We start from the raw sequence: 19,887 nt of genomic DNA, 5'->3' as shown, positions 1-19,887 counted from the left end.
AAATTGACGGGTCCAAAGTTTACCAAGGTCGATCCTCGCCTTCCGTAATCTAAATATTTGTTTTATATAATCTCGTTTACCAATATATACTAAAGCTCTCCTTCCCTTGCTTTGGCAACCGAAACCGGCAACAGCGATGAGTGAAATTTCAGTCTGTATTTGCACGCTACAATATCAAAGACTGTGAGCAGTCCCTCTATTTTTGGCGTATATATAAAAATATCCCTTACAAATCAGTGGCTGCCGACTCGTTTTTGATTTGATAATTCAAAAGAACTTTTACTCTCAAGAGGGTTAAGCGATACAAAAGAATTTTTAACTGGCAGCCGTTTATGAAAAGGGGCTATATAGATCGATGGTGAAACCGCCGCCATCTTGAATTATTTTTGGCGGGAAAACCGGAAAGAGAACAAATCTTGTACTCTAAATTTCTGTCTTGATATCGCGTGAGCCATAATATTATAGTTAATTAGACTTTATATCGAAACACGGGCATCGCCGTTATTTCCCGTTTAAAAAAAGGCTATAGAACAAAGGAAATATTTCCGTCCATCGTTTCAGTTGGTGAAAACTGTATCGATTTTTTTCCACTGACAGTATATCTAATGCGAGCAAGCGAAAATATCTAGGAAGTGGAGGACAGTAATGATCTAAACGAACACACAAAAATCTTTTGTTCAGGTCAGGCACGCCGATATTGTGACGTGAAAGACAATTGAACCGATAGCATATAAAGTTTTCAAACTTCAACATCCGATGTGGGCTTTTCATTTGGTTTGTTTGCTTTGGGGGTTGATCGGGAAAAAAGATGATCGTTCAGACGTTATGGAACTGACAAGAATTTGTTACGGATTTCAACGTGCTTTATGGAAATGAACTATTTAATTTGTAAACAAATCACCCACGCAGATGTACTGTTGTGTTAAGTCATAGCAACTATTGTTATTGCGCTTGCGTCACTACCGTGTCGCAATCTATCGCAATGAAGAATTGAATAAAAAAGTGCTTTTCAGTTCGTGCTATTTCGTGCATTTTCCATAAAGTTCGTTCTACACGAAACAAAGTAAAGGAAACAAAGCATTGGTATTCTAGTTCACTCTTTATCTGTTGGTTTGAACTTTAGAACAACTTTATTTATAGTTTTTAATTGTCAACCAGCTTAGATACAGGGATTACACAACTCAAATTCTAATCTTGACAACTGAGTAACAGTTGACATTTCTGAACGAGTAAACTTGCAAATTAATTACAATAGTGTTTTTGGAACTATGCCGAGAATTTTGCGCAACATTTCACAACAACACTTTATCTCCATTAGTTGGTTTGCAGTCGTGTGTAGTAAAAGAAAACTTTTCTTTTCGATACATGCGTGACTTACGAAACTGATGAAACTGGAAAGTTATTTTTCACGTAAGCGAGCGAGGAATTTGGCATCAAAGATATGTCATTGAATTGAAGATGATTTGTAATTGAACGGTAATCCTAATTTTGACTCTTTCTGGCCCAGTGGTCACGAGAAATTGACTCTTCTAATTCAGTTAAAGTGGTGTTATGTGGTTCAAGAAGAAGTTTAATTTAGGGAAAATGTGTTTTTTTTCGTCAAATATCGGACATTCACGCTCTTGGTCAAACCTCTTGGTGAAGCATACACGACAAGCGTGTACTGTTCCTATACAAAGCGTTGACACGTTATCCAATCAGCGTTCGCCCCAATGTCATGGCTGAACACGCACATATAAAACACCTTCGTCTTATAAATGATCCTACGCAGCAAAACGCAGCAATCACTTAACAAAAGACTGACGCTAACTTGATGTTAACTTGTTTTCGAAACAGCGTTCCAACAATGCGTTGCCAGAAACTAACTTTACTTCTGTTCTTGATTTTTTCGTTCTACTCTTTTGTACTTTCGCATGAACTTCCGAAGCAAGGGCACGATCACTACAGTTTTAAAGTGCTACAAGAAGCTGTAAATGGCGACTCGCTTATGCCTGATGATGTTGAAAGACTCCTTTCCAAGCTTCGATTCTGGAACTGTTCCGATAACAATGGAAAAACGGATAACAGAAAGGTAAAGTACACTTTTGCGCTGTGTCATAGATAGAATAAGTACAGTTTTAACCTTGCGGCTTATACAAAGTGTACCGCGCTTTGAAATAGACCTTTTGTACGCGAAATCGTTCCCCGATGGGCAACAAACATCATACCATCGCTAGATATAATTTTCCTTGTTCCAAAAAGCATGCTTTCGAAACGAAACAGGAGGGACATCAAAATCAACAGCGGGAGACAGCTGACCCTGAAAGATCGCTAGGTATTTACTGCGTAGCACGACGACAACACTCACTGCTTCCACAAACACGCGGTCTCTTTTGATTTTGCCTTCACTGTGGTCTTTGTTCTCTCTGTTAGTGCCTTGATTCGTCTGAGATCTACAGTTTCGCTGGATCGTCACCTTCAAATCTTCTAAACGCCACACACTTCGCTCAAGTGAGCCCTTTGATTGTTTACTGCTTGCTCCCAACGCCTGAAAAGAACCCTGGTCGATGTGAGGTTTCTCCCAAGAACCCAAGCGAACTTTTCAACTCGTTCGCAAGGAATTTCAGTCAACATGGCGATCAGGGAAATATCACTCACGAGGCGCTGGACCGCATCCTGGAGGAAGTCAACGAGACTCTCGGGCAGTTTTTAACCCAGAAAAAAGTAAGATTAATGAAGAGATTTCAAGGGATCTGAATTTTTTAATCATGTACGAATGATACATATAAAGCTTATGCTTTTAAGCTTAATGCTGTTTTAATAATTAAATTCTTGAAACTTTGGACTCGCTCGTGAGTCGAAATTTTTTTCCCATAACCCTCAGATATATTTTTATCAATATGTGTATCACATGACTCCATAGATATGGGTAATGGCTCGTAATCTTCTTGTGACGTCTATGTCTTCTGTGATTGCAATTCGAGTACGGAACGACTCATGGAAGCGTTGTCAGTAGTCTTTCATGTCTCCTGGTTTTCACATTGTTCTTAAGCTTAATTATTATGCCCTTGTTACGTCCGGAGCAATCACGTAAACTGGTAAAGCGTTAAAAATTGCAAGTTGCTTTGAAAGTGGTCTGACTTTAAGAGGTGCTTTTGAAATAACTTAATTATTAGCCCTGCTTTGTCTGCGTTTACAATGTATGAACTTGAGGCTGCATTCTGCGTCTGTTATTTTAATATTGACAAATTATTGCAAGCGAAACTTGTGGCGCTGCCTGAGTTGGCTGTCTTGTGATTCAGGATTACTGAGCACAAACAACAGCTTCTATATTTATAAGTCTGAGTTATTGTAAGTGTCAGTTTACTGGCATGCCAAGAAGTGATAGATAAAAGATATGTGCTTCTTAAGCTAGAAATAGATAACTGTGGATAACTTGGCTAAGGATAGGGGAGTGGGGTTACGCACTAGCAGGAAACTGGAAGGAAAGTCTTATGGGGGTGGAAGGACAGTCAGTGGGACACTGTATATTTACTCGGCTATGGACTCTACAATGTCGACTTAACAGTACCTTATCTAAATATATCTACATATCTTTATATTCCCATATTCTCTCTTCATTTATCTATATACTGGCCTACATGCTGTCAATTAAATGATAAAGACATGAACATCCAAAACCTTAAAATAATGCAACATAAGAGATATTTGTAAACTGAAGTGAAGCTGACTCATTTGTAATCCAGGTACAGAAATATATCATTAATTTACACAGCTGTAGAACATATGCTTTTTGAGTGGGATTTTATTATCAAAATATTATCATTGGTAAATAACCTTTTGTTAAACTTGACAAGTTGTACGATAAATCTGCACTCCTGATTACACCTTCTCAACAAGTTTGTATGTGTATCTGTCATTAATGATGCAATGTCTTAGCCTTGAGAAAGGTTTTAGCACTTTTAGGGTGGGCGTCAGAAAGTTGTAGACAAAGGATCAAGACAGATTTGTGAGGAGGTTTTTAATACTGTCTGTATTAAACTGAAATGCTGAAAGTAGGATCTTCCAGCATCTACATTTCAAAATTTTCTGGGAGAGGAATATCCCCAGAACCCCCCTAGGAGGCTTGCGCCTTCAGTGGTCAAAAAGTAGAATACCACGTACTTTCATATTTAGGACGTCTTCTTGAAATATTGTTGACAGCAATGTTGATACTCCTTCATGGGTTCAAATCATTTACTATATGTCAAGATATTCATATTACTAAGGTTGGCAAAATTATAGCTCCTGCTAGGTTTTGAAGATGGGAATTTTTTTTATAGGAGAGCAAACCACAGAATGTCTTGGATTCAACGAAATAAATCTTAAAATTAATATGTTAATGTGACCTGGCAGAAATATGGTGATGAGTCATAAGTTGAACATCTGCAGTCTAAGTAATACAAGACAGTTTTTTTTCTTGCTTTTTAAGATAAAACTGGTAATGATCAGACGCAACAGTTATGTGTACTGTTTTGAACTACAGAAGCATCTGGCCAATCTCTTTCAACCAAAACTTAAGTTAATTTTATTTCAACCAATAAATGCTAGAGAATACAAAGAGTTGAAATAAGCAGTTTCTATGAAAAATGGAGACTTGATTAGGCAATCTGTGTACATACTTTTGTCTCCCAATAACACAAATGATTAGAAATTAAACTTGGCCTAGCAAATGCCACAATGAAAGAAAGTATTTAGTAGACATTTAGTATTCTGCACATAAAGTGCGGCTTGTTGAAATATTTCAACAGCTCTTATCTGAAACACTGCCAAAAGTCCCGAAGTTAAATGTAGGCAGTTAAACTTATTTAATTCTACACCAAAATATGCCTGATTTCAATGAAGGTACATACTTGGCATGTCTCTTGCATATTTCTGATGACTGATTTGAACAACTTTTATGCTAAAAAAATATTGGTCATATTATGTCCATGTTCCTTCTTCATTGTCTTTTCAATGTCAATGTCTCTACCCAGGGGCAGTAAGCAATTAACTGTGGTCCACATGGAACTAAATGTTTGCAGAAAATTTAAAACAACACCTGCCCGTAAAACAAGTTTGTTAACTGAAGGTATCTACTAAAAGGGAGGTTAGTTAAGGGTGACTTAACCACCCTTGGTGCATGTAGGGCTTCGGGGAAGATAAATTGGTTCTACAGTTGCTGGGATACAGACTGAGGAATGTTATGGTGCTCACACCTGATTTGGTTCGTGTTTGTTTGAAAATAGAGAACCAAATACCTGTCTCTCATCAAGTGGTCAACTCTTGCCTTACAAGAGAAAAAAAACCTGTTGGTGGAGCAAAACAATCCTACAGATATTGCTGTAGAGACTTGCCCTTGGTATAGGATATTTTGGGTAAAATCTTAGCCATATGTAAAGTAGAGGAGGCCGCTAAAGACCTTGTGCATTATGGATCAAAAACTAACTAAAGGAACTTTGGAGACTGTCTCATCCGTCATGGGTCAAAACTCACTAACTCCCTAGGGTGAACAAAACTCATCAATTCACCAGAGAAACGACAGCTTCAACTTTTGACTTGCACGTGATCAGGTCATTTACCTGGAAACAATTTGCATTGCCAGCTGGTGTCAAGCAGATATTTTTTCGCAGTTGTTTTGAGTTGGGAGTTTTTTGAGTTCCCCTCGGCTTCACCACAGGGAACATTGAGGGTCTGAGGGAAAAAAAATTCACTGTTTCCCTTTGGGCCAGTCATTAAGTGCCTAATAATGTATTCTTTTATGTTTTTGTAGTGTTTCTCTGCTGAAAGCATCTTTGAGGAGCTTGAGGAGGAACATCATGAGGAAGAAGAGGGACATGGTCATGAAGAAGGACATGATCACGAAGAAGAAGAAAAGGCTCTTAATCAAGAAGAGTTTGAACAGGCCTGTGCCAGCATTGTACTACATCTAGTGCAAGGATTCTGTATTGAGGAAGGACATGGGCATAATGAGACGGAGTCCTCTCTGCCCTCAAGAGAATTCTTTATCAAAGATCTTTTCAAGGATAAAAAGCATCTATCTGAAGAGGACTTGGAAGAAATTTTGAAAATTCTTGGCGTTGGTAATGCTGCGAAATCTCATGAGGGCGACAGTCACGAGGGCGACAGTCATGATGACCATGATCACAGACGCAGAAGGTCAGCTGGGTCAAACTTGCTGTGGCAGCGTGGATCAGGGGCGCCTCACAGCGTCCATCGTCGTGCAGTTGATGATCATGGTCATGGTGAAATCAATGGTGCAAGTGGCAGTGTAAGTTATGTTGGAGAATAATTTACCTGATAACAGTTAATGATGAATAAACTTTACTGACTGGATTTTTACACACCAGAATCCCAGAGATAAAACTAAGCACCTTGTAACTTTACCTAACTAAGAGACAGGCATTTAGTTTGTTAAAAAAGTATATGACATACTTTTTCAAGGGAAAAATAAAAATAAAATATATGATTACATTTGCCATTAAATTTTCAGTGTTATTCTCTGGATGACATGCTGACAGTTTTTGACGTTGACCACTCAGTTGGTGCAGACATGTTTGACTTCAAGGAACTTTGCCCTGCATTTATTCAACAAGTCAAAAGTGGAGCTTGCAAAGAATCAGGCGAAACAGAAACTGAAGTAGACAAGGACATGGGAAAAAGTAAGTTCAACTTGTTGATGCAGAAAGGGGGGAAGGTCCCTCAAAATATATGTGTAGACATCTCACAGAATTTGGTTGTGTACTACAGTATTTGCCCAAAAATTCCAGAAATTTTTATCAGAATGTAAATGGGAAGACAGTAATGTTTTGTCTTGACCAAGCAGAAAATTTCTGAAATAAATGGGGTGTCTTGAAAGGTAGTCTGAAATTTCCAACTGAAATATCTGAATGGAAAATGTGCTTACCATTTACAATTCGTCACCAGTTCCAGCTGCTATCTTGGAATTATGTTCAGGTTGAACTCATCTTAGGCTCTTGGTAAATTGGGGGTTGTTAAGTTAATGGTAAATGGCCAATCTGAACAGAACTTACCATCAGGGATTTGTGGTTACCATTTGCACAAACAGTTGACGAACCTGTATCTCCGCATAAATGGCAAACAAACTTTGGGTCAAATTTTTAATATCTTTCCATCTTGAATTTTCTTGTGCCATGGCTGAATGGAGACAAAATTTCTTTCTTAAGACCAATAAAGCCACTGGCTCTAAAAATATCTCTCTATTCCTCAGATTTAACATTTTCCAGTCCATTTAAAGCTTTCAGACCAATTCAAATGTAGACACGTTCACACACTCTCTGGGAATCAAGAAAATTGCCTGCCCCACGGACTAGGGGTGCTTATCTGTTAATTATTTGGCTTGTTGTTGTATCAACAGTTTGGGGTTATGGTTTTCTCTCTGTGACCATTATCAGCCTCACTTCTCTGGTGGGCGTGGCTACTATTCCTTTTTTTGGAAAGAAAATGTACAAGAAAATCCTGGCCACATTGGTTGCACTTGCTGTGGGAACACTTGCAGGAGACAGTTTACTTCATCTTTTGCCACATGTATGGACAAGTTTGTTATAGAATATTTGTATAGGTAATCATACGGTTTCGAGTTCAATTTGGAATTAATTTTTACGAGTGAGGTTTTCAAAAAGCTGAAATTGCACGAGCCGCTTCGGCGAGTGCAATTTCAGCTTTTTGAAAAACTCACAAGTGCAAATTAATTCCAAATTGAACGAGAAAAACTGTATGATTACTTATTAATAATATAAACATGAAAAAATTCGCATGGAGGAAGTGCCGGAAGATCTTTCTTGAAGCCATTTCTTTCTCATTTGAGAAAACTTTTTTCAAAGTTTCAGCACAAAATTTTCATCATCATTTTACGCGATATCATTTTCTTAGGAAAGTTGCTATTTTCTTTCAGTCAATCATTATCCAGAATTTCAATGTGTAATTTGCACTGGTGTTACACTTTTTGAACTGATGTTACACTTTTTGCATTGGTGTTACACTTGAACTGCACTGCTCTTAGCCAATCAGAATTGAGTAATTTTTTCATGTGTATTATTAATTGTGTTATAAATTATTGTTTGGTTGAATTTTTTACATACACAAGGTAATTGTATTGTAAACATGTATACTAAACATGTTTGTGTCAATAAAAAACAAAACAAAACAGCAATAGAAAAACAGAATTTCTTCAGAAGAAATGAATCTTGTCTATTGTCTCTAGTAATACTTGGTACTTAACTTGACTGCTGATTGTTGCCTTGCGCCAATCTCAAGACTTGTTTGTTTTCATGCAGGCGTTTGGGCTTCATGCACATGAAGACGAGGGTGGTGCTCATGGCCATGACAGTCATGAAGAAGAAGATAACAGTTTTATTTTTAAGGCATTGGTTGTGTTGGCATCTATTTATGGATTCTTCCTGTTTGAAACTGTGATGCATTTGGGTTTGAAGAGCAAGATTGGTGAACATGGTGGCCACAGTCACATTGATGTTGAGGTCAGTTCATTATTGCTGTGATGATTTGATTTAGTGCCTTAGACATTTACTTTACTTTACTTTGGGAGTGCCAAGGCAGGTTTTTATTACAGGTGGGGTACTTATTGGGAACTGATTTTTATTTCCTTATTGATACAGTTGTAAAAGTGTACACGACAGTTCAAATTGTTATTTATGGTTAGTGGTATTGTTGGGCGAGGATCAGAGTGTTTCAGCAAGAAAGGAAGCAGAATGAACTGATGAATACATGTGAATGCATGCGATACACGCATGAATACACGTGTTTGTGCTGTTCCTATCATGCTGAAACAATTTTAGCTGCAGTCAAGCTACCATTACCCGTAATTCCTTTCAATGTTGTAACCTACTCTTATATGCTTTTGTAAGACAGTTGATGTATACATCTAAGCAAGTGAATCTGTAAAACAGAACTCAGAGTGATCTTTCATTTACTCCTGCTAATTTGATACAGTCAGTGCTGTCACCAAATTTGATGCCTCTGTCTTGGAACTTTTGCAATGACGAGAGTGCTCATTAGTTAAGGGTCTTGGTTTCTTTAAAGCCTGTTCAAATGGAACTGATTCCCACTCAGACTTAAGGCACTTTGTTGTCCAATATAACTTTATACTTCACTAAACAGAGAGTCAATATGTTTCATGACTGGTGATGTTGGTTTTGCAAGTGGCGCTGTTGTTATTTAAGAAACGTGCCTCCAAGTTTAGAGTGACAAAAAAAATTTGTGATCATTTTAGGAGTGGTTTCGCTAAGGGCCATGAGCCAGGCAAATTGACCAACTGGGAGGATGATTTTTTTTGCCTGGTTTGACCATGTACAGGAAAGTTTTTCTTATAACGAAATTCTTTTCAACAAGTTTTGCTGGCCTGTAAAAAGCAGTTACCCTCCTGCTGGAAACGTTAATGAAATGCCTGTTTTAGGCAAGGTTTAACTGCTCACCAATTAATACAGAAATTGTCATTTCTTCTTTAAATAGAATATAAGTATGGTTTTGTTTAACATAACAAAAAGAATCTATTAGTGCCCTATTATTGTTCAGCAGCATTAGTCATTTTCGAACAAAAGCCAAATAAATGAAATACTTCCTTTGATTGACAGTTATTTCCTTGTAGCACAATGACTTATTAAAAAGTTATCTAATGATGAACATTTACATTATTGTGACGACTTCCTTACCTGCTGAGATCACCAGCAAGGAATCGATGGGTTGGGAGAACATTAAGATATTGGGACCAGGCTGAAATTTTGGTTCCCAGACATTTGTCATTAAACCTGACCCTAAGTTAACTTTCTGTTTTCTTGCCAGTGCAAATAATAACATTTCCAACCCACACAACCTCTTGCTAGTTTATAAACTTACGATACGTGATAAAGGACGGATTGTTAACTACACAGCCATAGGCCGAGCACGGTTCTTGCTCTGCATGGGATTTATTTTTTTCTTTAGTTTTGTTGGTGACCAGACCCAAACTTCTGCTCAGCCAAATCGTCAGTGGGACTTTGAAGCATGCAACCTGTGATGTTTATTTGCCAAAAGCTGTTGAAACATTAATACACGGAAAATGTTTTGGATATTGTTTTCTTTATTGTATGTAAAATATGTTTTCTTTTGGTTTTATTGAAGGGTTTTATTCAAAGGGAATATTAAATACACTAAAAATAGGTGTTACATCAGCCATGGAATGTGCTGATGCTGCAGCTTTTACTTTCGCTAGGTGACAAATATGATCTTGCTTACTTCGCAAGTTTATTTCGGCAGAAGCAACGGTCATTAATTTATTTGCAATTTTGCAAGTATTTCTTGTGGTTTTAGACAACTGAAGTGAATTCTTTGGCTGTATCATCGAAGCGAGTTAAAAGATTTGAAGGAAAATTAAATATTTGCTGAGATAAACAAGAGCATGCCAGAACTTGCAGCGTTTATGTCAATGCTAGGGGAAAAAACACAACCCTTCTAAAATTAGCCGTGGATAGCGTAAACCGCGGATTGTGTGACTCGCATGCCTATTTCACTTGTCCTTTACTCATAGCACAAACAAATTAAATGTTGACTTTTATGGAAGAAAGCTGTTTATTAATAGCGTCATTAATAGCGGGATACTCGTTTCCTTTTTGTGTAATTTATGGGCATGTCCTGAGCGAACTTCCAGATTAAGACCATTATGTCATCATAGATTTTACAAAGGCTAAGAGCGATGGTGCAATAATACAGTTTTTGTTGATCAAGTGATGTGGTGTCTACAGTAATCAATGAAACATCAAGGACTGCTTTGGAATGTGCACTGCGTCGCGACTGTAGTGCTAGGAAAACAGTTGAATTTTAAAAGTGCAGTTGTAAGATCTAAAAGATCTTCTTGTTTATGTTGGTTTTGAAAAGCTCTTACTATTTTATATATCCAGATACTGATTGAAAGTAGAGTTTGTATTCAATGTATGGATGTTACAACTAAATAAAATGTTCTATTCTTGCATGGCAGACAAAGAGCATTTCTTATGAGAGAATATTAGCTGGTAAAATGCTGGTTTTTTTTGTCTGGCTATTTGCATTGTCCTAATGGATTTAATAATAGAATTGATCGATGTTGCTCAAATTATGGCGTGTATGCTTCACTAAGCAAATGTAAAGTCAAGCGGGCAGTGTATGCTCTCTTACAAGAACTAGAAACATTCTTTTGCATGCGTCAATTACATGTAGATCACACACCTCATTGAAATCAAAGTGCAACATAAATTATTGTCAAAACTAGTCATTTATGAATGCTCAAACAAATAACGAAGTATTACATTCACCATGTGGAAATTTTCTGTCTAACTTCTACATTATTCGAAATGAAACTTTATGCAAATTTGACTGCTCCATTGGGCTTTCCAAGATCAAAACAATTTTATGCATTCCACATTCCAAGTTTGAAATAACAGTTGTCTTCATTTTGTTTATTAAACTTAAGATTCCAAAATTCTCTGGCCCTAATCCTCTGCAAACAATAACACAAACACACTTGCAAGTAAATTTATTTTAATTGATGAATTATTATTATGCTATATAATAAAATGTTTGGGCTACAAGCTCTACAGTTCATGTAGAGTTGATGATGTTCTTTATTCACTTTACCTGTTTGCTTGATAATCTATGGATTATCCAAGGAGAAGAAGCATGGTGATCAATTTTATTAGTAGTTCAATATTGTTGCAATAGTTGTACTGGCTGTTAGTTTAAAATCTGATAGAAACTTAAATGTTTTGGGGTACGTTTTTTGTTTGACAGCTCCCCGGTCCTTCCAGTCGACACATGAGCTTCAAAAAGCAGAGGAGGTGTTCTAAGTTTGAACATCATGAAGGTGCCCCTCCCGTTGCTAAAAGTGATGAAAAACCACCCATGGAAAATGGTGACATTGTTTTGACAAACGTGGTAAGTGGAATCTCCTCTCCATTTTTTGCCCTTGGCTTGTCAGTGTGTTTTATTGTTTTTGACATGGGCAGGGGATCAGGGGACTGCGGGGGTGCATATTTAGAACATCTACATTTGCTGCTCTTAGCCTGGTTGGTCACCAGTAGCACATATAACTGTGTAGGTTAGTCTAACCTGGAAGTTTCTGGTGCGAGGCTGAATACAGTACTGATCAGAAGAAATCTAACAGGGAACGCTTGACAAAATGCGAACTGTTTCCGTTCCACACATGTTCCCATTCCCGTTCTGTATCTGTTCTATATCCATTCCGTATCCATTCCGTGTGCATTCCGTATCCGTTCCGTATCCGTTCCGTATCCGTTCCGTATCCATTCCGTATCCATTCCATATCCATTCTCTATCTGTTCTGTGCTGTTCCGTTAACGTTCTCTTAGTGTTCGATTGGCAAGCATTCTGGGAACTCGTTCAGAAGAACAAGGTTTCCAAGAACTCAGTGGTGCACAGTACTGACAAAGAGCCAAAGCGAGCATTTTGTGATACTTTTAGTGATGTTATTAACGTTATCGTTGCTGATTCTTCCGCAAAGTTGGGGAACAATACCATAGTAAAGGTCAACCAAGACATCGATGTTTTGTTTTGTTTCTCTTCACGAGGAAACCTTTCAATCCAAGTCTAACTTGACTTGTCCATCCATTACCTTATTTGGACATAACTTGGGCTTGTTGACAATAATAAAATGGCCGCGATGAACAGGAAAGCAAGGAAGATGCTTGCTAAGTGCGTGTAAAAAGAAAAAAAGAGACATAACATGATTCATTTTGTAATTTTCTCAAGATCGCCTTTCTGGACAAAAATTGGACGAACGTGTATTTAAAGTTGCATTGTTTCCAAATCCTTGGTAAGCACTCTGATAGCGTAACTTACTAGCATGTGTTCTGAAGATGAACCCTTTTGAAACCCGGTTTCACCCAAATTGCCATGTTTCATAAGACGTGTTTTTGTATGGAGTGTCACAAATGCTTTTTCCATTTTTGCGATTCGTAACAGTTCCATATCCGTTCCATTTCCGTTTGGTATCCGTTCTGTATCCATTCTGTTCCCGTTCCGTTCGCGTTCTCATACCTGTTCTGTATCCATTCTATACCTGTTCACAAACATATCCCTGTTAGGTTTCTTCTGATTGGTACCGTAATGAACCCTGAAAGTAAAAGTGATTTAATAACAAATTTGAAGTTAAAGTAGCTTGTTGTGATAAAATAGTTAAATTTGTAAATAACATAATAAATATATAAAATATGTTTATTTGGACACAAATTATGTTCAAGTATTCTGTTCTATGTAAGAATTAGACAGACTCAAATTCAGTCTAAAATTGGAAAAAACCCGACCCTTCAGCTTTGTGTCAGTTCTGCGTAAAATATTGTTACTAGCAGAAATTCCTATTAATGACAAACATTACACAATCTATGAACTATGATGTTATTATATGGCTGTGGCTCACAAGGACTGGGAACTACTGAATTCATGAATTTGATTGGCTGAAATCGATATTGAAAGCGGTCTAGATTTTCCCATCTAGACCAGTATTGTTTGCAATTAAAAAGTTGCAGACTAAAATGCAAAAATATTGACTATTTTCTTCTAGCAATATTTATTTATGGAGGGCCAAAATGCCTGATGAGAAAAAAAGTAAAGAGGATGAGAAAACTTTGGCAGAATTCAGCTCTTTGCTGTTTGCAAGCAAAATGTCAGTTAGTACAAACCAGTTACATTAAACAAAATAAATTGTTCTTGTTTGCCACATAATAAACATCTTATTAACCGAGCTTAGTCGGTCTGGAGAATCTTGACCTTGGTCGTGTGTACAGATCTCACTGCATTCGGTCTGTACTCACGACCTCGGTCAAGATTCTCCCATACAGACCTCCTGCTTGGTTAATAAGAGCTAAATATTAAATGTTCATCTTCTGTTGCTTAAGGAAGGTCCTATGGGAAATTATAACTCCAGTCCGACATGTACATTTCATTCTCACTGTGTCTATGAACATGTTTCCAGTACAGATACTGAAGGGGGTGAATGTGAGGTAATGTAGCATAAAATAATATCAACTGAAGCTTCTTGCAATATTAACAATAACCAGACTGTTCTTTTCTATCTAAGGCTGCAACTAAGTCTAAATACTGCACATTAATTATGTTCAGGAATGTGTGATTTTAATTGATGAAATTTCTTAATGTTAAGAAACTGAATTGTAATAGCTTTAAATACAGTGGGACCTTGTTAATATGGTCACCAACGGCCCATGGGCATATTAACAGAGTTGTTGTGTTAACAGGTAGGGTCAAATTTCATGACTGGTCTAAATTGAGTGACGCTTTAACAGATATATCACAATTGCACTTCTAAACAGCTTTTCTTTAAGAGGCATTGGAATGCAGATGTATATATTAAAAAAAAAAAAAAAAAAAATGAAATTTCAGCCGCTACATACACTATTAACAATGGAAAGATGAACATAATATTGGATTGAGTGGCGATATAAATGGGGTAAAATTATAAAGGATTAATGTACAGTTTGGGATTTCGGAATGTGGCCATATTAACGGGGTGGCCACATTAACAGGGTTTTCTTATAAGAAAATGTTTGCAATGGGCTTTTCACTGGGACAAAAAATGGTTGAAGCAAGAAAATTAACGTAAGTAGAGTAACATGACATTTTGACGACTTCATGTCATCATTGTCAATGGATAAATTAAAAATAATGGCAAGGCATATTCCGTGATCCGTAAACATTTCAGGGTCAAGCATGGCCTAATGCCTGACAACTTAATCAAGAACTTTAAAGTCATAAAGAAATGCCATGGCAAACATGAATGTTTGATTTTTAAATGCTGTTGATTAAGAACGAAAGACCAAAACTGAACATGCAAGAAGATCATACCACGTTTACTAATTTATTTTCTCACATCCTAAGTACTATAAATATGCCTTGCCATTATTTGTAATTCATTCATTTGACAATGATGACATGAAGTCATCGAAACATCATGTTACATAACTAATGTTAATTTTCTCATATAAATGTTTTTCAAAATCGTTTTTTATTACAAAAAAACGTGGCCGTAATAATGAGGTGATTGTATTAAGGAGGTAACCATAAGATGGGGCTCCACTGTACCATGTTTGCAGTAAAGCTTGTACAGAAACAAAAATTGTAAAATAATGAAAGGAACAAAACTAATGAATAGATTGTAAAGGTTGTTTTGAACTGTAATGATACTATTTTAATTTATAATATGTAAACGGAATAATCAAAATCAACATTATTGTTTTCAAATGTTGTTTTTAAAATAACTTAAACTTACCTTTCCTTTTCCTTTCTTTATTTATTCAACTTATACCAACTGTGTATGGCTTAGAGTGAATAATTATGAGCAATGCATTTCCAATTTAACTACTTACGCCTAGAGCAGAGTACTTGAATCACCACTTCTCTCATCATAGCACTGCTTTATGGAATTCTCTGCTTCAATATAACTTTCTGGGGGTTTTCAAAAAGAAGATCAAAGCCCAGTTTTCATCTTTGAGTGCCCACATGGCAATCATGTAAACCAGTTGATTTTTTTTTTTGCTTATATCAGCATATTTTGTAGTATGTAACTGATAATTTTGTGTATATCTTTTGTTTATTAATATTCATATAAATAATATCATGGATGAGAAATTACTCCTTTTTTGTGCAAAATTTCAGCATTGATATACAATTTCAAAAATGATTTGAATTTCCATGGCAACATTTAGTGTGAAATTTGTCAATACAATAAACAAGTCAAAAGTCCACAATATTATTGTAGGTATAATTTGTCATCCATAACATTAAAAAGTAATTATAATAATAGAATACTTGAATTGCAGCTTACTCATGAAATTAAGAAATAATTTCACTTGCATTCTGTCAAAATTGCGATAATTTCCCTCACATAAAGGCTCAGAAAATTATGAGAATTTTGACAAAATGTGCATGAAATTATTTTCCAATTTCACTCATAACCAGTGGATTACCCATATCAGTCTAGACAGATGGCTGTCAACCAATTTGTTGTACAAACATTAGACATCCAGCCAGGTCTCGTGTATAAAATGGAGAAAAAGTGGTAACTGGTACATTCTCTATTGTGTCTAACTTGACTGTGTAATTCAATTTTGTCTCAACTTTGAGCAGAATGCCAAAAGTGACTTAGAGGATGGCCATGCAGCTATAGTTCCTCAAGATACAACAGTCAAACCAAAGAGATCCCTTAAACAGAGCTTGTCTCGTCGCTCGGTGTTCAGTGATGAGGAGGGAATAAAGAAACCCCTAAAGAAGATTTCAGCGGTGGCTTGGATGATTATAATAGGCGACACTCTTCATAACATAAGTGATGGCTTAGCCATTGGTGCAGCCTTCTCTGAAGGGGGATCATCCGGTGTATCTGGAGGAATAAGTACATCTATCGCGGTGTTTTGCCATGAGTTGCCTCATGAACTTGGTAAGAATTTCAACTGTTTGTAAATTATGAACTTTCCCAATCCAGAAGTGAAAGAAACGTCTTGAATTAAGCAAGACCTTGAAAGTCCTTGAAAGGTAGATTCTGAACCTGAATTGTAGGAGATAGGGGGAGCACAATGATTAGTGTGATAATCTACAGATTAAACTGGGTTTGAGTATTTACCTAGTTTTATTATATGTCTGTCTCACAAGGACTGGGAACTACTGAATTCATGAATTTGATTGGCTGAAATTGATATTGACAGCAGTCAAGATTTTCCCATCAAGACCGGGTACATTTTGCAATGAAAATGTTACAGAATAAAATACAGATTAAGTATTGACTATTTTCTTCTAAAAGTGTTAGTGGAAGTGACAAAAAGACTGATGAGGAAAAAGGACAAGAAAACTTTGGTAGATTTAAGTTCAGCTCATCGCCATTCGCAAGCAAAATGTCAGCTAGTACAAACTGGTTACATTAAAGGAATTAATTTTTTTTATTATTAACTGAGCTTAGTCGGTCTGTATGGGAGAATCTTGAGCTAAATAGAATATGGACTGGTATTCCATGTTTTCTTGGAAAATAATACATGCCTGAGGTCTAAAAAAACTGCCAAGTAGACGCACAAGCAGAATACAAGACTAGTGCATTCAGCAGGTTTTCTAGACCTCAAAAATGCGTATTTTTTTGGAAAACATAGGAACACCGTCATCTTTATGGTTTAGAATTGCAATATACCTTGTTGCTTCATAGCACAGAAACTGGATAAACTTCAGCCATGTATGCCTGTGTCCCTAATGTGACTTATTAATCGTTTAAGGTGAATTAAATCCTTGGGTTCTGTTTGCAGGAGATTTTGCTGTCCTGCTTTCAGCTGGAATGTCTGTGAAAATGGCATTGTTGGCAAACTTGCTGTCAGCCATGTCATGCTACATTGGCTTAATCATCGGCATCTTTGTTGGGCAACAGGCCGATGTCCGGTTCTGGATCTTTGCTATTGCTGCCGGCATGTTTCTTTATGTAGCTTTGGTTGACATGGTAAGAAATCCTCTGAACTGTGTTAGTCATACCACCAAAATACTAATTTCCATGTTAATATTCAAGGTCATACATGTATGATCATGCGGATATTGAAAACCTTTTTAATTCTTCATATTTTCAAATGCTGTTTATGATTTGAAGCCAGACATTATTTCACCAGACATTATTTCAGTCAACATAAAGAGGTTTCGACAAGTTTCATGTTGAATATATGAATGAAAATGTTTGTCGGAAGAGTGGAAGTTACACAAGATTTGATTCCCAACTAAAGTTCAAGACTAAAATAGCTCTGAGTGTTAGGAGCCACCTCCTGTCACAAAATGCTGGTTGGGAGAGTGGGGGCAGGAGAGAACATCCAATATGAGAGGGAACAGAAATACTCCTAGTCAGTTAATACTACAGAAATTGGGACAAGCTTAGGAAGTATGGATTAGATGGCCTGAAGCAGACTTAACTGCACTCAAACAACACAAACCCAATGTTTAAACAAGGGTGCGACTTTTATGTGAGCACTTACTGTGCCCTTCGGTAACATACGGACTCTAAAATTCAAAGCTCAATCAACAAATGCGTTTTTCGTTATGTCAATCAAATGTTCGGCGACTCCTCCCAGCCTCCGACTACTGCTGAACATTGTTTCATTGTCTGAACTGTGCTCGACGATTTGATTAACGTGCACTTGGCAGTAGTCAGAAGCTGGGAGGAGCCGCCAAACATTTGATTGACGGTAGCAAAAAATGGATTTGTTGGTTGAGCTTTAAATTTTAGAGTCTGCATGTTATTGAAAGGCGCACTAAGGTGTGTCATCATTTGGAGGGTTCTTTGCCAGGTTTGACTGTGACACACTGGTATTTTTAATAATATAATTGTCTTGTTTGTTTTTGTCAAGCTCCCTGATTTGATGCACAGTGAGAGTTTACAGACAGACCCAGTGGTGACATTTGCTTGCCAAAACTTTGGTTTGCTGCTAGGTATCTGCATCATGTTGATAATAGCCTTGTATGAAGAGGATTTAATGGCTGTTAACTGGTGAGAACTCGGAAGAGATTCGAATCTTCTAGCAAGAACAGACCAAGATTTTTTTTTTTTTTTACCAGAACATAACTTGACTTTAAGCATTTGAGCCGTGGTCCACTTTTATTTTTGGGGTACTTTTCCTCTAAAAAAAAAACTTATTTTGAGAATTGGTTTTCATTCTTTTTGCCACTTTTACCACTCTTTTACTTACAATTAAGCTGCATTGAAGACATAAACTTGCACTGCTGTTTAATATAATTGTTATTTTTGTAATTACATGGATTTATTGAGGCGCTACGGAAAGCACCAGCACAGGCTCATCATCTTCTGGTTGTGTGGGTCTGAATTATTTCATAAAATTTATTTTTGAGAATGCAAGGTCTTTATTTTTGTGTTTGCTGTTTTGTGCTTTTTGGTAAGCTATTTTGTGAGCCAAGAAAATAGCTAAATACTGTAGGGACGTTGTATTTTATTTTACTGCATCATATTTTACTTAACTGCGTCATATTTTACTTTACTGCATCATATTTTACTTTACTGCATCATATTTTACTTTACTGCTCTTTGTTTGATGAGCAATTTTCAGTTTTAAGTTTGTACCACTCATGCAAATGAAAATTGTTTTTCATGTGATCACAACCAGACAAACAGAAGGGCAAGGGTATCTCTCTGTTATCATGCATGTCTAGTTGAACCTTACTTAGGTGTCTTTGCCTGTTTGTAGAAGTTCTACCAAGATAACATTTATATCAAGTAATTTTTGATTACGTCCAGTACTGACTATGGGAATGCTGGAATGATCAAAATAATTACGAGCATGTTTGACTGTGAAATTTGATAGTTTGTAAAGAGCAGTGGGGAATCTTTTATGAGCATTTGCATGGACGGCTGCTTACTCCTTTTTCATAAGATATTAACCTGATATTTGTAGGTGAGGGTGGAACGTATTTTAAAATGTGTAACTTATGGTGAACAGATGTAATACCTGTTGTTTATTAACAGGTAAAGGGGGTAAAGGGCTTAAGGACAGTTACATGTATTAAATGACACTCAAACAAACAGTTGGTACTTATGTTTTAGATCTTCATCAAATCAACAGTATTCTTCAGTTAGCTTTTTAATATGGACCGTTATAGTTATTTAATGCTTAGTTTATCGTAAATTTTAGTATTTTATTATATGGTAATAGAAGTATTTAACAGTAGAGTGATCTTAAACATCTCTGTAATATTCATGAATAAAGTAAAATGTTTATTAATCCAAGTTATTCTTTTCTGGGGGTTGTGGTGTCTTAATGATCAGTGCGTTGAACTCCAGATTAAGTGGCTGTCAACAGGCCATTTTCAAGGTATAAAACTTCCAATTTTGGTCTGAGGCTC

General features: G+C 36.6%; 1 protein-coding gene across 2 annotated transcripts; it reads left to right on the top strand.

The window, feature by feature from the left end:
• Positions 1–1,280: 1,280 nt before the first annotated feature.
• Positions 1,281–19,766, top strand: LOC145488250 (metal cation symporter ZIP14-like). 2 transcript variants are annotated; one of them, XM_081467074.1, is made up of 11 exons: positions 1,281–2,071; positions 2,413–2,703; positions 5,771–6,268; positions 6,491–6,659; positions 7,376–7,545; positions 8,295–8,495; positions 11,776–11,919; positions 13,899–14,003; positions 16,144–16,450; positions 17,301–17,488; positions 18,381–19,766. In XM_081467074.1, the coding sequence occupies exons 1-11, from the start codon at positions 1,814–1,816 to the stop codon at positions 18,522–18,524; spliced, it is 2,475 nt and encodes an 824-aa protein (XP_081323200.1). In that variant the 5' UTR covers positions 1,281–1,813; the 3' UTR covers positions 18,525–19,766. The 2 variants fall into 2 exon arrangements, with proteins under 2 accessions (XP_081323200.1, XP_081323201.1); XM_081467075.1 differs by lacking the exon at positions 13,899–14,003 and having other exon boundaries at positions 1,285–2,071.
• The last annotated feature ends 121 nt before the right edge of the window (positions 19,767–19,887 follow it).

This window comes from Orbicella franksi, chromosome 5, assembly GCF_964199315.1.
Source record: "Orbicella franksi chromosome 5, jaOrbFran1.1, whole genome shotgun sequence".
In the NCBI taxonomy this organism is placed as follows: Eukaryota; Metazoa; Cnidaria; class Anthozoa; order Scleractinia; family Merulinidae; genus Orbicella; species Orbicella franksi.
Note: the sequence above shows the minus strand (reverse complement) of the source record. Positions and strands in the feature narration are given on the sequence as shown.